General features: G+C 38.8%; 1 protein-coding gene across 2 annotated transcripts in view; it reads left to right on the forward strand.

The window, feature by feature from the left end:
• Nucleotides 1-25,682, forward strand: part of UTRN (utrophin) — a 490,808-nt gene that overhangs the window by 139,912 nt on the left and 325,214 nt on the right. For both annotated transcript variants that reach the window (XM_060283969.2, XM_060283970.2), the window contains 6 exons: nt 7,103-7,190; nt 11,840-12,081; nt 12,245-12,425; nt 14,375-14,520; nt 15,183-15,395; nt 24,665-24,778. In XM_060283969.2, coding sequence (XP_060139952.1) covers nt 7,103-7,190; nt 11,840-12,081; nt 12,245-12,425; nt 14,375-14,520; nt 15,183-15,395; nt 24,665-24,778 — 984 coding nt within the window. The remainder of the gene's footprint in view (nt 1-7,102; nt 7,191-11,839; nt 12,082-12,244; nt 12,426-14,374; nt 14,521-15,182; nt 15,396-24,664; nt 24,779-25,682) is intronic.

Genomic DNA, 25,682 nt, shown 5'->3' on the forward strand with positions numbered 1-25,682 from the left:
CTTCTTGGATTGATCCCTTGATCATTATGTAGTGTCCTTCTTTGTCTCTTCTAATAGTCTTTATTTTAAAGTCTATTTTGTCTGATATGAGAATTGCTACTCCAGCTTTCTTTTGGTTTCCATTTGCATGGAATATCCTTTTCCATCCCCTCACTTTCAGTCTGTATGTGTCTCTAGGTCTGAAGTGGGTCTCTTGTAGACAGCATATATATGGGTCTTTTTTTTGTATCCATTCAGCCAATCTGTGTCTTTTGGTGGGAGCACTTAGTCCATTTACATTTAAGGTAATTATCGATATGTATGTTCCTATTCCCTTTTTCTTAATTGTTTTGGGTTCGTTATTGTAGGCCTTTCCTTCTCTTGTGTTTCTTGCCTAGAGAAGTTCCTTTAGCATTGATGTAAAGCTGGTTTGGTGGTGCTGAACTGTCTCAGCTTTTGCTTGTCTGTAAAGGTTTTAATTTCTCCGTCAAATCTGAATGAGATTCTTGCTGGGTAGAGTAATCTTGGTTGCAGGTTTTTCTCCTTCATCACTTTAAATATGTCTTGCCAGTCCCTTCTGGCTTGCAGAGTTTCTGCTGAAAGATCAGCTGTTAACCTAATGGGGATTCCCTTGTGTGTTATTTGTTGTTTTTCCCTTGCTGCTTTTAATATGTTTTCTTTGTATTTCATTTTTGACAGTTTGATTAATATGTGTTTTGGCGTATTTCTCCTTGGATTTATCCTATATGGGACTCTCTGTGCTTCCTGGACTTGATTGACTATCTCCTTTCCCATATTAGGGAAGTTTTCAACTATAATCTCTTCAAATATTTTCTCAGTCCCTTTCTTTTTCTCTTTCTCTTCTGGAACCCGTATAATTCGAATGTTGGTGCATTTAATGTTGTCCCGGAGGTCTCTGAGACTGTCCTCAGTTCTTTTCATTCTTTTTTCTTTACTCTGCTCTGCAGTAGTTATTTCCACTATTTTATCTTCCAGGTCACTTATCCGTTCTTCTCCCTCAGTTATTCTGCCATTGATCCCATCTGGAGTATTTTTAATTTCATTTATTGTGTTGTTCATCGTTGCTTGTTTCATCTTTAGTTCTTCTAGGTCCTTGTTAAATGTTTCTTGCATTTTGTCTGTTCTATTTCCAAGATTTTGGATCATCTTTACTCTCATTATTCTGAATTCTTTTTCAGGTAGACTGCCTATTTCCTCTTCATTTGTTAGGTCTGGTGGGTTTTTATCTTGCTCCTTCATCTGCTGTGTGTTTTTCTGTCTTCTCATTTTGCTTATCTTACTGTGTTTGGGGTCTCCTTTTTGCAGGCTGCAGGTTCGTAGTTCCCATTGTTTTTGGTGTCTGTCCCCAGTAGCTGAAGTTGTTTCAGTGGGTTGTGTAGGCTTCCTGGTGGAGGCAACTAGTGCCTGTGTTCTGGTGGATGAGGGTGGATCTTGTCTTTCTGGTGGGTAGGTCCACGTCTGGTGGTGTGTTTTTGGGTATCTGTGGACTTATTATGATTTTAGGTAGCCTCTCTGCTAATGGGTGGGGTTGTGTTCCTGTATTGCTAGTTGTTTGGCATAGGATGTCCAGCCGTGTAGCTTGCTGGTCGTTGAGTGAAGCTGGGTGCTGGTGTTGAGATGGAGATCTGTAGGAGATTTTTGCTGTTTGATATTATGTGGAGCTGGGAGGTCTCTTGTGGACCAGTGTCCTGAAGTTGGCTCTCCCACCTCAGAGGCACAGCATTGACTCCTGGCTGTAGCACCAAGAGCCTTTCATCCATACGGCTCAGAATAAAAGGGAGAAGAAGTAGGAAAGAAAGAAAGAAAGAAAGAAAGAAAGAAAGAAAGAAAGAAAGAAAGAAAGAAAGAAAGAAAGAAAGAAAGAAAGAAAGAAAGAAAGAAAGGAGGGAGGGTGGGAGGGAGGGAGGGAGGAAGGAAGGAAGGAGGGAAGGAAGGAAAGAAGATAAAATAAAGTAAGATAAAATAAAATAGTTATTAAAATAAAAAATAATTATTAAGAAAAAAAATTTTTTTAAAAAAGAAAAAACCAACCAAAAAAACGGACGGATAGAACCCTAGGACAAATGGTGGAAGCAAAGCTATACGGACAAAATCTCACACAGAAGCATACACATACACACTCACAAAAAGAGGAAAAGGGGAATAAAATCATAAACCTTGCTCTCCAAAGTCTACTTCCTCAGTTTGGGATAATTTGTTGTCTTTTCATGTATTCCACAAATACAGGTACATCAAGTTGATTGTAGAGCTTTAATCCGCTGCTTCTGAGGCTGCTGGGAGGGATTTCCCTTTCTCTTCTTTGTTCTCACAGCTCCCCGGGCTCAGCTTTGGATTTGGCCCCGCCTCTGCCAAAGGCGTCTGTTCTTCGCTCAGACAGGACGGGGTTAAAGGAATCGGTGCTTCGGGGGCTGTGGCTCACTCAGGCCGGGGCGGGGGGGGGGGGGGGAGGGAGGGGCACGGATGCGGGGCGGGCCTGCAGCGGCAGAGGCCGGCGTGACGTTGCACCAGCCTGAGGCGCGCCGTGCGTTCTCCCGGGGAAGTTGTCCCTAGATCCCGGGACCCTGGCAGTGGCGGGCTGCACAGCCTACCAGGAGGGGCGGTGTGGATAGTGACCTGTGCTCGCACACAGGCTTCTTGGTGGCGGCAGCAGCAGCCTTAGCGTCTCATGCCCGTCTCTGGGGTCCGCGCTTTTAGCCGCGGTTCGCGCCCGTCTCTGGAGCTCCTTTAAGCGGCGCTCTTAATCCCCTCTCCTTGCGCACCAGGAAAAAAAGAGGGAAGAAAAAGCCTCTTGCCTTTTCGGCGGGTCCAGACTTTTCCCCGGATTCCCTTCCGGCCAGCCGTGGTGCACTAACCCCCTGCAGGCTGTGTTCACGCCGCCAACCCCAGTCCTCTCCCTGCGCTCCAACCGAAGCCCGAGCCTCAGCTCCCAGCCCCGCCCGCCCGAGCGGGTTAGCAGACAAGCCTCTTGGGCTGGTGAGTGCCGGTCGGCACTGATCCTCTGTGCTGGAATCTCTCTGCTTTGCCTTCCGCACGCCTGTTGCTGCGCTCTCCTCCGCGGCTCCGAAGCTCCCCCCCTCCGCCACCCGCAGTCTCCGCCCGCGAAGGGGCTTCCCAGTGTGTGGAAGCCTTTCCTCCTTCACAGCTCCCTCCCACTGGTGCAGGTCCTGTCCCTATCCTTTTGTCGCTGTTCTTTCTATTTTTCTTTTGCCCTACCCAGGTACGTGGGGGGTTTCTTGCCTTTTGGGTGGTCTGAGGTCTTCTGCCAGCGTTCAGTCGGTGTTCTGTAGGAGTTGTTACACGTGTAGATGTATTTCTGGTGTATCTGTGGGGAGGAAGGTGATCTCCGCGTCTTACTCTTCCGCCATCTTCCCGTCGTCCGTTGAGGAGAAGTTTTTTTTCCTCCTTCCTTAACCGGTTAATTGAGATGTGCAGGAAGGGACACTTGCTAAGGTGATCCAGTTGTCATTACTAATTTTAGCTTCATTAGATCTATCTTAATCTGGTACCTAATAGTACATGTGTGTATGCTGAAAATGTTTTGCCTTCCGAATGCAAGAAACTGTTTCAAATCCCAAGATTTCTTCTATAAACATTCTTTTTAGAGGAGAGACGTATTTAAAACAAATAAACACTATAAAATGTATGGGATTGTAGCTCTGCTACTTTGTACCGCATGTGTGTTACTGTAAATTGCAACAGGAGATTGCAGTGATTTATGTCTTTGGGGTTCATTAAGTCTCTGTACATCCTTGCATGAATTATTTAGGCACCTAGAGCAAGTCTGTATCACCATCTACATCAGCAATGGCGTTTATAAAGAGTTTGGAGAATGTTTAAAAATAAGACGTATGTGTAGATATCAGTGATGTGAGTTAGAAAGTGGTAGGTACTGAGGGAATTGAGAGGAGGCCAGGCTTGCAGCTGTCTCTATACACTGGTGAAGTCCAGAAGGCAAAGTGACACTGAAGGAGGGGGCTTGGAGCTGGTCAGAAGGGCACACCAGGCAGGTGGCGCCCATGAGCAGAGGCTCAGAGGGGGGCAAGCGTGTTGTGATTCTTGGAACAAATAATTCGTTTTGCTTTGTGCTAGGCGTATGTGTAAAAGCAGTAGAGAGTTAAGGCTGGAGAGGTGGTTTAGGACCAGACCCTGGCCGACTTTGAATGTTTGGGTGAGAAGCTGAGACTGATGTTTGCCTTATCATTCCACTGTAACTGTTCTTATTTAGGCGTCACCATTGACGACTGCTTTCAAAATCCAAAGGATAGATTTCTATTCTCATCAGACTTCCTTTCTTTGCAGCATTTGCCACTGTTTACCTTCCCTTTTTACATGTCATTTAAAAAGGATATTGTTTTAAAATTAAAATGCTAGCAACTAGAACTCAATAATATAGGAAAAGGCAATCGTTTACCTATAACCAAACAGTATGTTTTTTTATAGGAATCCACAAATAGTCTAAAATTAGAAAATCTATTAATATACAGCATCAGTAGGTTTAAATTCAAATCAAATAAATTTTAAAAGATAATCATCTCAATAGTAGTACATCTTCTTAACATAGCTTTAAGATGTCCAGTTCAAACCATCAGCCAACATTTTACTTAACGGTGAACAATTAAAATAATTCTCATTAAAACACACATTTATGAAATTACTGTTATTATTTAATGTTATTGTTACTAATAATATCATCTCACTCTTGATGAGTTCTAAGATATAAATTTGATTATACAGCTCCAGCGCTTGCAATTAATTAATGACTTGCCATTGCTGTGGGGATAAAATGTAAAGGCCACAGTGCCCTTACAAGGCACTTCCAGACAGCTCTCTTCCCTACCTCTAAGCAGAAACTCAGCACCTCTCATTCACTCGTCAGAGCTCCAGCCCTCCTGACTCCTACGCTTTTCTCAATATCCTGCCTTCCCCACGTGTGGCTTTCCGGGCTCCGAATAGCCCTTTATTAAGCCTTTGCTGTGTGGCTGAAATGCCTCCTACTTCAGAAAGCCTCCTTTAGCCTCATTAGGCAGATTCCATATTGCTTTGGCCATACCTCTGTGAAAGCCCTTATTGCATTTATGTCATTATTTGTTTATATGCCTGCTGCCACTGCTTAGAAAGTGTGGACGATTTTCCCTTGAAACCTGTATTTTCAGCACTCTATAAAGTTCTTGGTTTATGGAAGGAGACCATGATGACTCTGGACAGGGGGAATGTGGAAGCACTGTTATCAGAGCCCCCTGCCCAGGGGATCAAGAGAGCCAGGCATGAGGACTATGTTCTATCATTTCATATCCTTCTGAAAGACTGGTAGATGATATTAATGATCATTCAACAACCCAATTCTCAAAGGCAGTAAAGTGGCAGAGAATTTGGAAGCTACAGTGATCTTTATGGAACAAGTCCCACAAAACACTGATAAATTAAATTCCATCCTGTGATCTAGGAACAATTTTACTTCCAGAAATTGTTACTATAATATTTGAGGGGATAAAAGTAACAATTGTGTATGTTTATGTAAGGCATGATTGGCAGTTCCTGTGTTTTACCTTTATTTATAAGTTCGTTTATTTTGTTGTTTTAGACAAGAAGTAGTAGATGCCAAAGATCTGAGAAAAATGTACAATAAAGAAAATTTAACCATTGCTTTAATCGCTAATTTTTCTTGCAAATTTGGGAAGTATCAACTTAATTTTATTTTAGTGAAAGAATAACTTGTTCCAACTGATGCAATACCTGGGTGGAGAATCCGTAGTCTAATCGACCACCATCATAAAAAAAGTAGCCAAAAATCAGTTTGTATTAATTGCAAAAAACAGGTAATAATTTTTCTCCAGTTTGACAGTGACTTTTTACATTGATAGTTAGTTTAACAAAGATTAGTGGTGTTTCGTAGAATCTCTTGTTCTTTCTTGATCTTTGACTATAAAAATGGTTGTTTTACTTGGTCACATTAGGGTTTGTGTGGATCAAAATAGGAGAGTTAAATTTATTTGATAGTGCTTACATTCGTAGACCCTAGAAGTGGGATTCTTCTCTAGGTTGTCTGGTTGAAGTAATGTGGGTTGCCTGGATGCTTTGATTGTGCTATTTTGGACACTATTTGAGTGGCTAGATAATTATCAAATGCAGAAATTTCAAATAGTGACTGTGTATACAACACATATGTGTGTATGTGTGTCCATGGTTTTGCTCAGCCCTTTCTAACTAATTCTGGAAGATCTTGTCTTCCCCTGTCTCTCAGATATAGGGACATTGAGAATATAAAATCTTAGAGACATAAATATTAAAATTAAGAGCCATTCTTTGAATATAAAGGATAAAATACTTTGCTTTGGGTCCTAAAGCATATTGTTATTGTTAAAAATTTATGTATGAATTATGCTGGTAGTTGAAGTTTGTGTTAGACCCTATGCTTAGTGTAACACCAACAAATGATATTGGGCTCAAATTATTTCTGTCTTTCGTATTAATTAATTTATTTTTGTTTGGTGATCTCTGTCTTCATAGTTCATTCAGTTCATTTCAGTCAAACTGTTATTTTTATGGTGTGGAGTATAGTGAGGCCATGTATGTGAATAAATATTCTGGATCTAAAATACTAATTTTAATTACCTCCTCCTGATAGGAACTCATGTATGTAGTGTAAAATTTTTTCTTCTTATAAAAGAAACCAGGGACTTCCCTGGCAGTCCAGTGGTTAGGACTTCGCCTTCCAATGCAGAAGGTGTGGGTTCGATCCCTGGTCGGGGAGCTAAGATCCCACATGCCTTGCGGCCAAAAAACCGAAACATAAAACAGGGGCGGTATTGTAACAAATTCAGTAAAGACTTTTAAAGATTTTTGTTTTGATGTAGAGCATTTTTAAGGAAACCAAAATTTTATATTGTTTGTTTGAATTTACCTTTTGAAATTTAATCATCTCTAGCGTTCTGGAGGGTAGCTTGAAATGGCATAGCTTTATCTTGGTATTTTCTTAGGTAAACTTTGTAACTCCCACCTAAGAGAGTGTGGGAGGGACATTAAATATAAAAACTTCAGTAAGCATTAATACTATATTGAGAAGAAAGTCTGTACTATTCTTATATTGGGACTTTATTTTCAGGGATTAGAAAAGGAACAGATGGAAAGAAGTTCCAGACTCGATGAATTAAACCAAACCGGACAAATCCTTTTGGAGCAAATGGGAAAAGGTGAGAACCTTGATTTTTTTTTTTTTTTTTTATATCAATACTTTGCCAGACATGTGGGAGTCAATTCTTAAAGCTACATCATCCAAGTGACCCATTACTCTGTTATAGTAGTTGATGATCTTTAGGAACAAAATAAGCTAAACCAAGGAAACCAGGTTTGGTACAGCAGTCGTGAAAGTCAAATGAAAACAGATAAGTTCATTTTTTATAAACATTTCTGTGCTACAACAGAACTCACAGAACTTAATTCTCATGCATTAGGTAGAAAGGTCCTACCAGACTTCACCGTGCTGGAATTTTTTGATGAAACTAGTTTGAGAAAACCAGTGATGTAATTATTCAAACATCTGTTTTACTGAAGAATTTGATGTGCTTTTCTAACTGAACTGAATCATATATCTGCATCCTTACATAAGCAGACTCTGGGCAAATTACACTGTGTAAAGAAACTTCTTCTACATTAATTATCCATGGCCTAGGATTTATTTCAAATGTATTGAAAAGAAGGAAAGGCCGGGAGAATCACCCAGTTGTGCTTTCATTTCGGTTCAACATTTCTGGTTTTAAAGCAGCAGTAGGATTACTGCTAACCACATGTAGAGAAGTAAAATACAGTACTGTAAAATTAGAATAATGGATAAAGTGGAATGACAGTGGGAAATGTTAAAAACCACTTTTACTCTCATTAACAAAAGGCAGACACTCCCCCAAAATGAGAAAATTAAACTGAACATACAGACCCTATTCAGACCAGTGTCCCCAATTCTAAGCTTCCCACCCCATCCTAAAAATTTTTAATAACAGATTTTTTTAAATAAATGAATCTCTGCACTCTGATTCTGCCACACCCACTAAAAGCTGACACAGACATGAATTTAATTCAGTTCATAGACTCATGAAATTACCCCACATCACCCAGATAAAGTCTGGTTTCCAAGCTACAGTGTCGATGTAGAAGTGAAGAATCTATGATTGTAACTAACATAAATTTAACACACAATTTATTGTAATTATTGAAGTATCTCAAGGGAAATCATATTCTCGCTCTGTCTCTAGGTCCCTTCAAATAAATACTTGAAAAAGTAATCTCCAAATGGGGTGTCCACACCCAGTAGTAAGACACCTAGCTAGGATGGAGTTGGAATGAAAATACTATTCTGTTTGGAAGGAAAGAAGGAGGAAGGGAAGAAAGGGTGGGAGGGAGAGAGGGAGGAGGGAAGGAAGAAATTAAGCTGTACAAATGATCTATGACAGTGGTACATTGATCTATGACAGTGGTACATTTCCATAATTTCTAAATAAATGAACATATACTGGGCATATACATACTTTTGTGTATGTGTGTGTGTGTGACCTCAGTATATACACAAAATAAATCAACATATTTTTCAAAAGGCAGAGGGAAAAATAATCCAAGCTTTTTTTAAAATGTGGTTTTCTGGGTCGGAGGAGGGTGATTGATCCATTAGGGACTCTAGGAAACTTTCTGGAGAGGTGGAAATATTCTATGTATTGATAAGTGTGTGTAGGTTTCTCAGAACAGCACAGTTCATGTATTTCAATGTAAGTAAATTTTACTTTAAGAAATGTGAAAATAATAATAATGATTAAATGGGTGAGGAGTGAGTAGGGTATATAGATAATTCAAGAATGGTAGAATGTCATTAATTACTGAAGCTGGGTAATTGGTACAGGACGTTCATTCTACTGTTCTATTTATTTGTATATATTTCCATTTTCTATAATAAAAAGTCAAAAAATATAAAGATTAAAAGCTACATTTTAGAAGATTCTCGTCAAACTAATATTCCTAATTCTGCCGTGGGTGTCTGTGGCTTTTGTCAAGGAGAGTTTCAGCAGACCTCCAAAGCACTTATTGTTGGAGTAAGGAATAGGGTTTATAAGAAAAGCCTTTCAAAGCAAGGTGAGAAAAAGAATCATATGTAAAACTGCTTGGCAAAAATATTAATCTTTACATTCCCCTGAGCCACTGGGTCTGTGGGGGAAAAAAAGTTCTTTAATGCAGGTAAAAATTTCAAATATAAATAACACCTTATCGGGCTTTCCTGGTGGCGCAGTGGTTGAGAGTCCGCCTGCCGATTCAGGGGACACGGGTTCGTGCCCCGGTCCGGGAAGATCCCACATGCCGCGGAGCGGCTGGGCCTGTTAGCCATGGCCGCTGAGCCTGCACGTCCGGAGCCTGTGCTCCGCAAGGGGAGAGGCCACAACAGTGAGAGGCCCGCGTACCGCAAAAAAAAAAAAAAAAATTCAAATAATCTCAATGAATTTACCTTAAGGTAACTACATTTCCCCAATGCTGCCGAAGTAAAATTTTCTTTTACCACCTCCCTCCAAAAAGAATTCCCAGTATATCAACATATAAGCCTATGGAATTTGATGATGATCCTATGTTTTGTAAACATTTCCCTTGATTTTAATAGTGATAGATTGAAAAGCTAAAGTCAAGTGAGAGTGACAGGAATATGTTATACGTTATCCCTTCTAGAAAATTAATAAAAGGATGGGATATTGATTTTGGCTTTTGATTAGTCATCTAAGAGTTGGATGTCCTGTAGAAACAGCTACAACTTTGGATCTCTGGGAATAAAACAATTATTTTAAAAGACAATATACAGTTTTCCTTTTTGAAGATGTAAATTGTGCTTTATTTATTACTTGCCACTGGTCCAAACTATATCAAGCTTAGAGGAGGGAGATTTAAATTTTGAGAATTGGTTTGAAAGGGTAAATGGATACTGAAATATTGTCAGTGAATTAAAAAAAACTATGGAAGAAGTTTCTTCAGCTTCCCTAGTACCTAAAATGAGTACCTCTTACCGATTTCCTGGATTAGTGGTGATAATTTTCCATCTCAAAATTTTATTTGCCAGCTTAATTTTCTTTCTTGTTAATCATAAATTGTCCTGCCATGTAAATGAAGTGGCTGACACTATTCCTTTGCCCACTTAAAATAGAAATGACCTGGCAGGCGCACAGCCTAGATCTCCATTGCTCAGATTGACAGAAAAGTGGTAATTTAGGACTTCCCTGGTGGTGCAGTGCTTAAGAATCTGCCTGCCAATGCAGGGGACACGGGTTCGAGCCCTGGTCCGGGAAGATCCCCCATGCTGCGGAGCAACTAAGCCCAGGCGCCGCAACTACTGAGCCTGTGCTCTAGAGCCCGTGCACCACAACTACTGAGCCTACGTGCCACAACTACTGAAGCCCACGCGTCTAGAGCCCGTGCTGTGCAACAAGAGAAGCCACCGCAATGAGAAGCCTGCACACTGCAAGGAAGAGTAGCCCCCGCCCGCCACAACTAGAGAAAGCCCATGCGCAGCAACAAAGACCCAACGCAGCCAAAAATAAATAAATAAATAAATTAGTTAATTAAAAAAAAAAAGGAAAGTGGTAATTTAGTTAGTTTATGATCTCCATTAACAGGGATAATTGAACTTGGACTGTGGTGTGAATGTTTTGCCTAGGTGTAATATTCTATTACTTGTGTGATGGTGGACAGTTTACTTCAGCAATTGACATGGGTGATATATTCAGATTATGTAATGTCACGTTTGCATTTCTAATTTTCAGTGGATACAGTGTGTTACAGAAATTTTCAAAATTTGCATCATCTGTGGATCCTAAGTGACCTTTTGTTTTACATGCCTTTTTTTTCCCTTTAGAGCTCTCGTTACCCTGGATTTTGATTACATATATTTACAAAGTTTTATTGCTTCTGCTCTAATAATAAAGATGTTAAACCCATTTTTTCAACGTGCATGCTTTCCTCAGGACATCGATTCCTTTGTAGATTTCCCATACCTTTTCATAGTAATTTTCAATGATTCAATGGTATTTTATATTAAGAGAAGGACTATGATAAAACCTATTATTATATGTAACTTATTTCTATGAACATTCTCTGCCTCTCAAAAATATGAGACAAAATTATGAGATGACAGTAATAAACATAATGGCATTTTGCTTCCTGGTGTGTTTCTAAAGTAGGTAATCTTAGCACTGCATTGATCTTTTGGCATTTACTGGTCTGTGTGTAGCATTCCCAGTAGGCTTGCTGATTCTTCTTGGGCCTAGCTACTGGTGTAGTATTCCTGCACTCACCAGATTGCTCCCAGCACTAGGAGTTCCAGCCATTCGTTTTGCAATTCCTATGACCTGTGGTTTGATCACAGGTCTCAAGCTGCCTCCTCCTTTTTCTAGCCAAGCTGTTTTTCTTGATGACAGAGGGTCTACCTTCTGACGTCAGAGCCCCAGACAAGTCCAGACAGTTCATTTTATTTCTCGTGCTCAGACTGGAAACTAGTAGAACAGTCGGTTGCCAAGTATGGAGACACACGTTCTGTAGAAAAGGCAGTGGCTGACACTCGACTGATGTGCTTTTTGTGTTGGCCATCCCCCTCCTGACCTGCTATTTTAAGCTCCCCCTCTCCCGTTTTTATCAAGGAATTAAACGTAGTTATTTTTAAGTGCATCATTACAATGTTGTTGTGTTAAAAGGGACTTGAGGGAGTGATCACTATGTATGACGTTGCCTCATTATTTTGAATAGGTTAGAATGTTTGTAATAAATCCAAAACAAGTTTTGTAATAATTTATGAAGTGTCTGCTTATTTTTCATGTCTGCGTAGAAGGTCTTCCTACTGAAGATATAAAAAACGTTCTGGAGAAGATATTATCAGAATGGAAGAATATATCCCAGCATTTGGAAGATCTAGCAAGAAAGATTCGGCTACAGGAAGATATAAATGCTTTTTTTAAGCACCTTGATGAGCTTGAAAAGACCATAAAGACAAAAGAGGAGTGGGTAAAACACACGCCCTTTTCAGAATCTCCCCAGCAGTCCTTGCCAAGCTTGAAGGATTCCTGTCAGGTAAAGACACAACCATCCAGAACATGACAGATTTCTATGTCCAGTCCTGTATTTAAAGAAGATGCTCCTTGTATCATGAACTTTAGGTTAATTCTGCTCTGATTAACTTTCTGTGAGGATGTTCATCTTCAGCGAATCATGTGGTCATATTTTCTCTTCATAGCAAGAATTAACAGACCTCCGTAGCCACCACCCCAAAATTGAAATGCTGCGTGCAAGCTGCTCAGCCCTGAAGTCTCAGCCTTCTGCCCCGGATTTTGTGCAGCGGGATTTTGAGAGCTTTGTGGGCCGTTACCAAGCTGTGCAACAGGATTTAGAGGAGCGTCACCAACAGCTCGAGAATGGTAGACCCATTCTGTTGCGTTTTTTTATTAGACAAGTCCACCATCTCCTTTCTCAGTTTGCCTTAGCTTAAAAATTACTCCCAATATTTAGACCTTCAGTACACTTGCTTGTTTTGCACCAGCCTCACTCTGTTTTCCTCTGTGCCTGGTCCTGTTCCAGTTCTTAAAGTACGCTCAGACTGTTTCCTAGATTCACCCTTGTTTGTAAAAATGCAGACAGCTTTCATGTGCTGTTAAAATTGGGTTAATAGAACATGATGATTTTTAAAGAGTTTTTTTAGGGATGTTGTTTCTCCTTTTCACTGAAGGAGGCCAGCTGATAATCATTACTAGCAGGCCTAAAAAGAATGATCACTTGCTTCTGTTTGCTCAAAATGGTTAAAGTTTTAGCAATGCCATCTCCTCTTTTCAAAGAAATCGTGTTCCTCTTTCAAAGTCTGAAAAATTTTCAAGAGTTTTTACTTCTGAAATAAGCCTGGTTTGGGAAAGTTAACTGTTCAAGGTTTTGAAAGCTCATCCCTCATATATTATATTTTTTTCTCCTTGGCTTTTAAGTCAGGAATTGTGCTGTATTATGTAACATTATGGGGACTACATGCTAAACAGCTACACACTTAACCATACCCTTCCTTGCAGCAATCGTAGGTTATGTAATGACTTGTAAGACTCTGTATGTGCATGGTAAGCAAATGTATCATGTTTCCTTTCTTCTGAAAAGGCATTTGGCCACCATACTCTTTGTTTATTGAATTCAGTTAACTTAGACTGTGAAGCGTTTGAGAGTACCTCCTTTTCAATTTGCTGTTACAAAACATGCTTTCATTTTTGACAAAGCAGTTTAAATGTTCAGTTTCTTAACTTTAAAACAATTGGTAAATTTATTTATTTTTGTTTTTAATTGTGGTAAAATATACATAACATAAAATTTACCATTTTAACCATTTTAAAGTGTAGAGTTCAGTAGTGGAAAATATATTCATATCGTTGTACAACCCATCCCCAGAACTTTTTTGTCTTGTAAAACCGAAACTCTGTACCCGTTAAACAGCAGCTCTTCATTCCTTCCTCCCTCCAGCCCCTGGCAACCACCATTCTACTTTCTGTTTCTATGAGTTTGACTAGTCTGTATACCTCACCTAAGTGGGATCATAAAATTTTTTGTTTTTTTGTGACTGGCTTTTTTCACTTATCCTCAAAGTTCTTTTGTGTGGGTTGCATGTGTCAGAATTTCCTTCCTTTTTAAGGCTGAGTAGTATTCCATTGTATGTATACACCATATTTTGTTTGTCCATTCATTTGTAGATGGGCATTTGGGTTGTTTCCACCCTTTGGCTGTTGTGACTTTTGCTGCTACTTGGTTTCACCTCTTTGTGCTTCAAATGAGCTGGCTTCCTCTCCACACAAGTGTTGCTTGTCTGTAAATTTGACATCAGTGGCTGAAGTAGACATCACTCCAGCTGCCTTGTGCAGCCGTTATTTCTCAGGGTACCTGTGCGACCTGGCTGTGGTGTTCAGCGTAACGTCCACCCCTCTGTGGGTAGCAGTTTGTCTACACGCCTGAACTTAGAGGAAGACTGGTTGAGGGGATCTTTGTCTCCTTTTATTCTTTGTGTAGCTGCTGGGGAAAAGGAGATTATATGAGACAAAAGGAACATTGTAGTACCATCTGCAGAGAGTCATTTCATCATGATGAAATGAAGAAAAATGATGGTGGGTTACTTAATATTTCAAACATCAACATCCGCAGGAATGAAGTCAGTATATGACTCTCAGAAATGCCAATGCAGTGATTTATTGTGTCTCTAACAGAGACCCTTTTTAATCTTAATTACAGAGTTTAACTTCTTATGTATTAGAATTCACTTATTAAATAGGAAGATTAACAGTATGTATAACAATATTAGTTTCCTGCCATTATTTTCTCAAAGTAAGTATTTTTCAATAAACAGAACTGAAGAGCCGACCTGGACGTGTGTATTTGGAAACATTGAAAACGCTGACAGATCTGCTAAATGATTCCGAAAATAAGGCCCAGATGTCTTTGAATGTCTTGAATGATCTTGTAAAGGTGGAGAAGGCCCTGCAGGAAGAAAAGGTAATATATATTATAGGTCCTAAGACCTATAGACCTAAGAAGTTTAGGCTCATTTCTAATATCTCGTATCACATATTTTGAAATATTTTTTCAGCTATTTAAAAAATATATCAGTTTTGGTCAAAATTAGTCAAACATTTCTTATATTTCTTATAATTTGAAGGTTAATCACTAATGTTGGACCGCAGCTAAAAGATAGTTATTAAATATTTTTAATAGAATAAAAGCATCTTTTCTCCTTCTGTTGTGACTAGCTTAAAATTCTCAACCATATAAAGTATCCTTAATGAAATGAAGACAATCGATTGTGTTGTTCTTTTACTGTATTGAATGAAAATGCTTCCCTGGTCATTTAAGATATGTGCCTCTGCACTATTTCGTCAGATGCAACAGATCCACCATGGAGCCCAGCACACTGGGCCCTCACTGGGCCTGTTGTTCTGCTGGTTTTTAGTGCAGAGGATACATTGTGTCTAAACGACACACAACTCATGTAGCTGTGACTTTTTTGATTACACTTATTCTTTTTTCATGAGTTTTTCACAATCCTTTTTTGATCAAATTCTTTTAAAAAAGTGACTTTGACTGTTTATAGCCAGTATTATTACATCTGCACAGACAAATTATTGTGTGTATTTTTAATCTTGAAAACTGTTTTCCAGGCCGTTGATGAAATCCTAGAGAATCAAAAACCTATACTGCATAAACTTGCAGAAGAAACAAAGGCTTTGGAGAAAAATGTTTCTCCAGATGTAGAAGAACTGTATAAGCAAGAATTTGATGATGTTCAAGGAAAGTGGAACAGACTAAAGGTCAAGGTTTCCAAAGATCTGCATTTGCTTGAAGAAATTACCCCCAAACTCAGAACTTTTGAGGTAAATCTAAAGGTGTTTAGGAGTTTAAGTTAATTACAGAGTAAAATAGTAACTATCAGTAACTAACTATTATTTGAGTATTTTGCATTCTTTCTGGCCCCATTTATAAATAAACTTAAGTTTATTTCGTACTTAAGTTGGCATGTGTAAATCCCAACCAAAGACATACTTGTAATGTGCTGTGGAACACATTTATCTCCTTTGGCCTTGCACAAAGGCTTCTTGGTAGAGGTCAACTGGATGGAGAGTTCCAGAGGAAAGGATAAATGTGAGGATGTAGGAGAAAGTGGTCAAAGTCCACGTCAGATGGGATAGTCAGAATTTTAACATTTCACCTGTGAGGAAGATGGAGAAGTGAAGTAGTGAAGTTTCCAAATCACCTGGTTTTCTAATAGAAAAGGTCTGGATGAAGAATGAACCAATCGCACCCTCTTCCCTACCGCCCCCCCCCCCCAGTGCCTTTTACCTTGGTCTTTTGTGGGTTTTTTTCCTCCACTAGATGTATCCCAGGGTATACTTCTCGTACAGTGCCTGGCACAGAGAAGGCACTCAATAATATTTTTCAGTGAGTAAAATGAGGTTAGTAATAGGAGATTTAGATTTGGGGATATATATATGTGTGTGTATATGTATATATTATATATTTGGATTTGAAGATTTACATATATATATATATATTTGGATTTAGATCCCAAGAGAATATATATGAGATTAAATTTATGAATATGTATGAGACAAAATTTATGAAAATTATGTTTTAAAAATCAAAATCAGAGAACATGTGGTAGAAGCTGGTAGACTATACAGATCAGTGTGAAGAGATCCAGAAAGACCAGCAAGTGTGGTGATCACTGAACTTGGAGGGAAGCTCTTTGACACAGGAGTCAATGGGCAATTCCAGTTCATGACCAGGAGAATAAAGATGGCAAGAGCTCTGTGTGTGTGTGTGTGTGTGTGTGTGTGTGTGTGTGTGTGTGGTGGTAGTGGAAGGAAGTGGTTTTCTCTAAGTTTAAGCTGCAGTTTTACAGTGAGATCTCATTAGAACAAACCATTAATTTTGAAGAGGAGGGTTTTTTTTGTGGTTCAGTATTTTTGGCTCATTTAATTTTGTGAGTGGATCCACTTCCCCTTGTCTGTCTTCAACTGAAATTCTTTCCAACTTTAAAAACCCAAATTACCCTTATTCATAATTTAAAATTTTTGGTTATGATCCAAGCATTGGATTGTCAGTGGTTCTCAACCAGGGGTCATTTTCCTCCCAGAAGGACATTTATTAATGTTTGGAGACATTTTTGGTTGTCATACCTGTGGGGAAGGGAGGGTGCTATTGGCACCTTAGTGGGTAGAGGCCAAGGTTACAGCGAATGCACAGGAAAACTGCCACAATGGAGGAATTTTCTGGCCCAAATGTCAGTAGTGCCAAGGTTGAGCAATGCTGGATTAAGTATTTCCCACACAGCTCATGTAGCTGTGACTTTTTGGATTATACTTATTCTTTTTTCATGAGTTTTTCACAGTTCTTTTTTGATCAGATTCAAAGATCATTGCTTTGTTTTCATATTTAAATCTGAAATGTGGTTCGGGAAATTTACAGGTGAAGATTAATCTAATGGTTAATCTCCTTTGACTCTTAAAAGTGTATTTATTTTAGCGTTAGCTAAATGCATGCCAATATTTTAATATGGAAATTAAAGAGAACAAACATTCCTCCAAAACACAAAATAGAGTCCTGTGGTGATAGTAATCCAGATTTAGGCTTTACTGGGTTGTTACTAATGTAGCAAATCCAGGCACTTAAAGTGGCCAGTTGGAGCATATGCCACATTTATTTCCATTAAAAATATCTCACTTTAAGCACCTGTGTCTGGATATTTAGTTTTTTTTTTTTGATTGCTTTTATTACAGTAACAGATTTGGAATGTAAATTACAAATTTTTAATTTATTTTTTGTTTCCTAACTACAAGATTGTTGATGATGTCAGTATTCCCTAATTCAACTTCTTTATTGAAATAGTTATTTCTAAAGAACATTTTTGCTCCTTTATTTGCTTTGAAGGAATTGCTTGTTACTTAATTACTCACAATTCACTTAGAAAAACTTTTACTTTTTCCCCTAGAGATAATTGCAGTAAATATTCATTTACAGGTTAAAATTGTTTTTCCCTTTTCAACGACCTGGTATCTTTTTTTTTTAGGCATTCAAGTTCTACTTGTCTTTAAGGCATGAAGTACAGTAGGTTTTTGATTCAGTGCCAATTTATGATGATGCTTCTTAGGAACAAAGTTTATTTTTAAAGTACATTTTAAATTATATAAGAAATACATAAATACTGCTCACTGAAGACGTTGAATAATCGAGAAGTATTGAGAGTGAGCATTTAGAGTTCCCTTTCCTCCCCAATACCATTTCCTTTCCTGGAGGCAGCTAACATTAACAGTGGTCCTTGCCGAGGTTAACATACTCAAAGTCAGGAAGAAAAGTTCCTGAGTATTACTAATTCGAATCATTTTTTCCACACTGACAGAACCAGATGATACTGGAACTCCATGAGGGATATGTAAATAGACGGTACACAAATGCATGAGTATGGATTGGAGTATCAATCCCACTGCTCAAAATAATAATGCTTTTCATTGACACAGCACATTTAAACTTTGAAAGTATTTTCATAGCTATGCAGTTACTTTTTTCCTACCATCCTACAATATTTGTCCGGTTATCTTGTTATCTGTTTATGTGCAAGTTTTAGTTTTCTGTTATTTGTTGACAAATAGTGTTTTCCTTATGTGCCTGCATTGCCTTTATCTACATGGCTGATTTCTTTTGTACAGGTAGAGGTTGGGCCAGCATTGTTATTCACAGTGTCATGCTCAAATATGTTCTTAAATTCTTCTTTTTTTATCTATTCCATGCCAAATTAATGACCTCACTTCCTGTACTTAAGAATTAAAATGTTAATTGGTGCTTTTAAAAACTCTCATGGAAAGACCTACCACTCCTTCCAGGAAGCAAAATATTTAAAAATACACAAAAAAGGTAATATTTTCACTGTTGATTTTACTGACATTACTTTCTTATGAATTATGGGGATTAAATATTATAAAATTCTAAGACGCTATTTATCACCAGCAATAATATTTTTGAATTCAGGGGCTGCAAGGGTAGGGTATTTCATATTATTTCCTTTCCTGTGTTCAGTGTCCCCTGCAGGGTCGTATAACCATGAAATTGTGAAACTGTCCTCAAGGCTCGCACAAAACTCCCTTATATTGGTATTTACCAATGCTCCCTCCTCTTTGGATCGCCTCTTTAGCCCCTTCTTCTGTTTGCAGACTTTCGTGTCATCTCTTGCCCTGATAATCCCATTACCCTTTAAATCTGACTCCTGCTTGCAACCTCTCCTCTCTTGCATTCACTGTCTACACTGATGCCAGTTGTATTTCTGGAAAGGATCTGGTTGTCTTTGCCATAATAGTACAAAGTGCTCTCATGAACATCTCATAGCTCCTGCCCTTTCCTCGCCCTGGAGCCCTGTCCGCATCTTCTCCTGTGCACTGCTTCGGGTGGGGAGACAGTGTGGTGGGTCACAAAGAATACATTGGACAATTGCCTTTCTCCGGAAATGTCATTTACTTGCTAGGAATTCACAGCCTCCTCGGCTCATCCTTTAAGTGTTAGCTGCTTCTACAAGCAGTCTTTGGTCTTACTCACCATCACACCTGCAGCTAATTATTCCCTTTTCTTCTACACGTTGTTTACACCTTCCCAAGAACCCCGTCTCAGGCCAGCTTTTATTATGGTGAGACCTGCCTGTCTGTCCTCCCCCAGGGCATGAGCTCTTTGAGCACAGGAACCTTGTCTGGTGTACTGCAGGTGAGCGGATGTGAAAGGCTCTGCCTTGCAGGTGCCTACAGACATCATACACACGCGTCGTGTCTAATGAGGTTGGACCTATAAAATCTAAATGCCCAGTTGTCCTTGGCAGGACACCCATGTAGTCATACCTCTTCCTTCGGTTGCTGAGCAAAGACACACACTGAACACTCTGTGTTCTCACGCAGAGTGGGGAAGGGGACATGCTGGAGCTCTGAGACATGCAGAACCAGGTGTAGAAATTACTTTGGAACACATTTCAGGGTAAAAACCCAATGGTAAATATTTTCTAACAAAAATATGCAGTATAGCTGATTTAATTCTTTCTAGGTAACATGTAACTGATAGAATGATCTCATAAGAGTTTTTTTTTCTCATTCTGAATGCATTTTACTTTAATAAAGGGAATATTGGTGCTTTCTGAACCTTAAATTTAAGAACTCTGGTGGTTTCTGCTAAATAAATGTAGTAGCAAAGTCACTGTTGGCCTTCCTTACTAAGCAAGGGAACACTTTTTAGAGTGTTTTGAGGTTAATGAACATTATAAAACAAACAGAAAACCCTACTGCCTTAAAATACTGTTTTAATTCGTTTGCCTATATCTTGGGTTAGATATTGGCTGCTTAAAAAGCTGTGGACATTCCAACAGATGGGGGAGGAGCAAAATAAAATGCCAAGAATTTAGCTGTAAATAAAATCCTGGGAGGAAGTTGTGTACCTTGGAATCTTATTGTATTGAATCCAGAGTTACCAGGCTTCAGATTTCCTCTATCCCTGGCTCAGGGGCTGGGGGCTAGGAGATGGGGTGTGTGGGGTTAAAGGAATTGTTTTAATGACCTCACATTCCTTTTCTGTGACCCAGCAGCAGGTGTTGCTCATCCAAAGTGCTTAGAAATCAGCGCTTTTGAGCAGTGATGGTCAATGTAGCATTTTGACCCCTCCAAACAAGAGTGTTCCATACTTTGGTTTTCAAAACTACCATATTAGTCATTTTATATTTCTTTGAGAATTTATGAGTATAAATAGGAGTGAGAAATGCTTACCCTAGATTAGTACTTACAGTTTGTTGTTGCATGTGAAATAATAAGAGACATTTATTTTAGAAATTTACTAGTATTTTAAAGTTTTTCGTATTGCTCTAAAAGAACTGAAGTCTCCCCAGAGAAGATAGAAAGTTAGAAATTACCCAGTTTAAATATCTCCATATATCTCTATTCCTGTATTCATTCTGCAAGTTGATGTAGATGGTGAAAAAAATTAAATACTCATTATTGTGCATTGGAGCCTCCTAAGTGCATCAGCTGAGTGGGTTTTAAATGGGCAGAGGAACGCTCTTCATGTGAGCACCTTCACTTTCTTTGTAACCTCCTTGCTGTACAATTGACCTAAAGATGAGCAGATTCTGTTTTTTTAAAAAGCACAGGAAACATCTGCTGCAAGTGGATTGAGATAATATTTTCCTTCTAGGGAAAGAGGAGATACTAGAGGGCAGGGCAGAGCTGTCTGTCTCCTGCATTTACCTGCACACAAATGGCTGCTAGTAGTGATCTTAGTGATCTAAAAACCTTTCCCGCGCTCTGTAGCCACAGGGTAGGGATGCCTTGTGAAGCTTCTGTTATCAGGCATTTCTAGAGTTTGGGCCTTTCCTCATGTACTTGGCTTCCTTCTGCTGAGCTGAATTTAGCCGGGTCTAGTCAGAACTGTCATAAGCAGTAGTTCTCTCAAACAGCCACTTTTGAACAGTTATGTGATGGAACAAGCATTAATGTTGGCAGCATTTAAACACATTAAACGGATGCTTATGCAAATATGTACTCACCCTGGCTACTCATTCCTATGAAGTGTCTGTTAGGAATAGACACCAGAACCTGAAGTGGTAATTCTTTCACGGGGTTAATCTTGGTATACTACCAAGATTAACTTGATTTTGTAGGTCTGAGTAATACTAGCTACCATTTACTGCATACCTGCTCTGTACCATCTCTGTTTTTCAAAACAATCAGGCGAGGCAGTTGTTATTATTCCTGTTTTGTAGGTGAGCTATGGAAGCTCCCTGAAGAGAAATTGAGAAATTAGTTTCTCAAGCCCTCATGGCCGGTAAGGTGCTGGACTGCGTATTCAGACCTTGGTCTTTCTTTTCACGGAGCACACTGCCTGCCTTAGAACTCAGTGTGGTCAGGATTACCTGCAGGATTTTTAGTCATGAAAACGCTTTTCTTACTCCTCTCTGTCCCCTTTGTTCCTATTGAGATGATCAGTTGGTCTACGTGGTTTGTGTCTGTTGCTTCCCTCTTTCTTTCTTCTCATGCTTCACTGTAAGAGGAGGGGCAGGTGTGTGTGAATTGTGTGTGCTCACAAGGGTCTGTATGTGTCTGAAGGAGGGAGGAAGGGGATTGATGCCATAAAATTTCCTCTCCTGTGCCAGTGATGGGGCTCACTGAGGCTTCTTGCTTCAGTCAAGGCTGATTGTGGTTAAAACCTTCTTGGAATATAATGCTTCCATATAAACTTCAAAAATTCTTGGCCCAGCAGACTATCCATTTTCCTTATTCCAAACTAGATTTAATGAATTGCCCAGTTACACGGCAGTAATGCTGCCTTGCATTCTTAAAAAGTTCAGGCTGGAGATTAACAGTGCACGAAGTGGTAACAAGTTAAATGGACAGTTAAAAAGGCCCTTTATGAACTCTACAGATACATTCGTACTTTCTCTGTTTTTGCACTTTTATCTTTTACACACCCCACTCCACCCTGCCCTGATCATGTCTTCCTAAGCAGTCTTCTAGGATAAGATCTGAGAATGCTGGAGCAAACCCAGAAGAAGAGATATGTCACCAGTTGAAAATATATAAGAGTAGTGTGGGTGTGTGAGAATAGTGACAGACAAGCTGAAGAACAGAGGGAAAGGAAGCTTGGGGAAAGTGCACAGTGTGACTGAAAGGGCTTTCAAAGCTTGCTTGGGAGAATGGGAACGAGGAAGTGCTTGCACAGGGTGGTATAACATGAAAAGAGTAGACAGAAAGGCCCAGCTACATTCATTTTATGAATACATTCATAATATTATGAATAATATATATCTAAACAAATTTAAAAAAATGAAGGAAACAAAACCCAACCCAAGTGTATTTTACATACACTTTTTGCTTCCCATGTTCATCAGAGAATGACCCTGCAAATTAGAAAGTGGAGAATGGTCATTATTGAGGGTGCATTAGAGCCTGAATTATGAGTTAGATGGAAAAACGACGCAGTCCTTCAGATGCCTAAGTCTACATCCTGAGTAGCGTGGGATTTTACCCATGATCTCAAGGTCCGATTATGCAACTTGTGAGGAAATTACTAGAAAAAAATGGAGATGGGTGAATGTCCTAAATAAGGGGGAACATTATTTTCTAGAAGCTAAAGACCTGAAGTAAGCTTGATGTCAGTTCCTGGCAACGCTGTAAATGAATGATCAACCAGAGATCTTCCATGTGCTTAGGAAAGAATGTGGTGGTCACCAGGAGTCAGCATGGATACCACTCAAAAGCCTTGTCCGAACTCATTTCCTAAGTACTGCTTGCTTTTATCTATTTTTTGGAGGAGGGTTACTAGATTATTAGATAATACAGATTCATAGTCTCACATTTCATGTGTGCTCATTTAGTTCAAATAATGCTGACAAACTATCATTTTGGGTAAATCTTGATATCAGCAAAGTATTTGAGAAAATCTCTTATAACCTTATCAGAAGGAAGTGGAAAGCTACTTAGATGCTAGAATTATGTTGATTCCCATGTTTTGAAAACGAAGCTAAAAGTTTGTTGGTTAATGAATGAGATGGTGTCCTCATGGGGGAATGCTCAGATAGGCACTGTAATTGGCCTTATTTTTCATCTGGAAAAAAACCCAAAACCCAACCCAAAAAAACCCAACAGAAAAAGGATAGCTCACTGTCAGATTTGCAGATAAGAGAAAGCTGGGAGGCACAGCTGATAAGAAAGTGGAGAGACTAAAAATTCAAATCATTCTGTTGGCTTTTTATTGTAGTGTTAACTAGTATCGTTAACATAACAAGGCAAAATTTAATATTTATAAATATCAAGTTCTGAATTTATTACAGATGTCAGTTAAACAATATGGGATAGGGAAAATGTACTTTTGAGGTAGTTGTGTGAATTTTGGAGTTTTAGCTAACCATAATATTATGAATAATATATATCTAAACAAATTTAAAAAAATGAAGGAAACAAAACCCAACTCTACAATAAGAAAAATAAAACTGAAAAAAATTTAGATGGCATTTTCTGAATGTAATATCGATATGTGAAATACCAGTTAGGTTCCATCTTCGTCATTCATTGCAACATTTTAAGGATAAGAGTACTTGGTTCTCGGTGGCATATTTTAAGTACATTAAAAAGTTGATGTAATTTTCAGAGCATGTTGATCAGTGTTGATTGCAGTATCTGGGTATCATGTACTAGAGCATCATGGAAAGAATTGGGAGTGTTTAATCACTAAAAGACTAAGGGAAGACATAGTGGCTGCCTTCCAATCTGAAGGTTATTTTTGAATAAGATAGTTAATTTATTTCCATTTCTAGGGAGGAATGAGAAGCAAATAATTGAGGAAAATACAAGGAAACAAATTCAGCTCAATGCAAGGGAAAATAACAAATCAGACTAACCAGTGATGGATGGGGGACCTTGGAAAGAAATGACCATCACTTTACTCTAGTTTTGGAGCTCAAGTTGGACCTAATTATTTGCATTCTTCAAGGTCCAGTTCCAGTGTTACTACCTGTCTGAAGTCTCATTCTTTCTGCAAAATGTTCCCTTTCTCATTCCCCCCAGTACCACGCACAGTAACTGGATTACAGTGGGTGCTTAGTAAATGTTGAATGAAAGAATGGAGCTGGGTGGTGGACCATACTGGGTTCTTAGATAACAAGGCATCGAACCGCAGAACTAAGAAAAATCTATTGTATTCCCTCCACTGTGCTATTTATTGACTCCTGCTTTGAGTAGCCAACTTAAGGAGAGAATTGTTCTAAATTATATGAGAATGAAAGATTGTTAAGCTGATTATACCCAGAAAAGCATTTTTTACCTTTAATTTGAATTTTTAATCATAGATATTGCTCACGTTAAGCAAAATAACTTTGTTCACTGGAGAGTGTTTTGAAATTTTTAGAATGATCAGCAAGATATCATCTCATGAGGATTTTAGGCAACAATGAAGAAAATAATTATTTTCAATGTTGGAAGTTTAAAAAAGAAGGAAATAAAATAAATGAAAATGATGCTATCAGAGTTTTGAAAAGTTGCCTTTTTCCCAGTAGCAATAGATCTTGAGATGTAGTAGGTTGAATGCCACTGAGTAATATCCCCCTTTGTTATTGTGTTTCATTTAGGCTGATTCAAAAGTCATTGAGAAGTGGATGGATGGTGTGAAAGACTTCTTAATGAAAGAGCAGGCTGTCCAAGGAGATGCCGAAGGGCTACAAAGACAGCTTGACGAGTGCTCTGTGAGTTCTGCTGATCTAGGGAACCTGCTGTACTAAATAACATTTTCTTCTTCTTCTTTATTATTTGCTGCTCTTATTAAAATTGTAAGAATATGACATGACAATAAACCTAGATAAAATATCTTTCATCATAAACTTTTTTTTGACTTTATAGCTAGTCAACAAATGACTGACTTTTCATATTTCTGTTTTTGGCCATGGTTATAGGATTTAAAAAAATTTTTATTTCATATTGGAGCATAGTTGATTAACAATATTGTGTTAGTTTCAGGTGTACATCAAAGCGATTCAGTTATACATATACATGTATCTGTTCTTTTTCACATTAAATTTTGGGTGTAGAACATAAGAGCAATTTTAGTTCATTAGTAGCTGCTGTTTTTTTTTTTCTTTTGCGGCATGTGGGCCTCTCACTGTTATGGCCTCTCCCCTTGCGGAGCACAGGCTCCGGACGCGCAGGCTCAGCGGCCATGGCCCAGCCGCTCCGCGGCACGTGGGATCTTCCCAGACCGGGGCACAAACCCGTGTCTCCTGAATCGGCAGGGAGACTCTCAACCACTGCGCCACCAGGGAGGCCCAGTAGCTGCTGTTTTATGTACGGTGACAATCTTAGTGTCATAATTACCAGTTGTATATCGCTCTTATTGTGCCACATGGTGAGGCTTTAAGAAAAACATATTTTACAAATGAAGTTTGCCAGTAATACTTCCTGCATTTTATATTTGTTGAAATCATTAGGCTTCTCTAAATTAATTAAAAGCACTATTCCCTGCTGAGAGTGAAGTATTTCCAACCTAATTTGGTAGATGACTATATGAAACATCCAGGTGAAATGAATTTCTTAAGACAATGTTTCTTAAGTAGTTAAAAGTCCTGACTCCCAAGCAGTCTGTTCTTAAAATAT

The sequence above is a fragment of the Globicephala melas genome, chromosome 14 (assembly GCF_963455315.2).
Source record: "Globicephala melas chromosome 14, mGloMel1.2, whole genome shotgun sequence".
Classification (NCBI taxonomy): Eukaryota; Metazoa; Chordata; class Mammalia; order Artiodactyla; family Delphinidae; genus Globicephala; species Globicephala melas.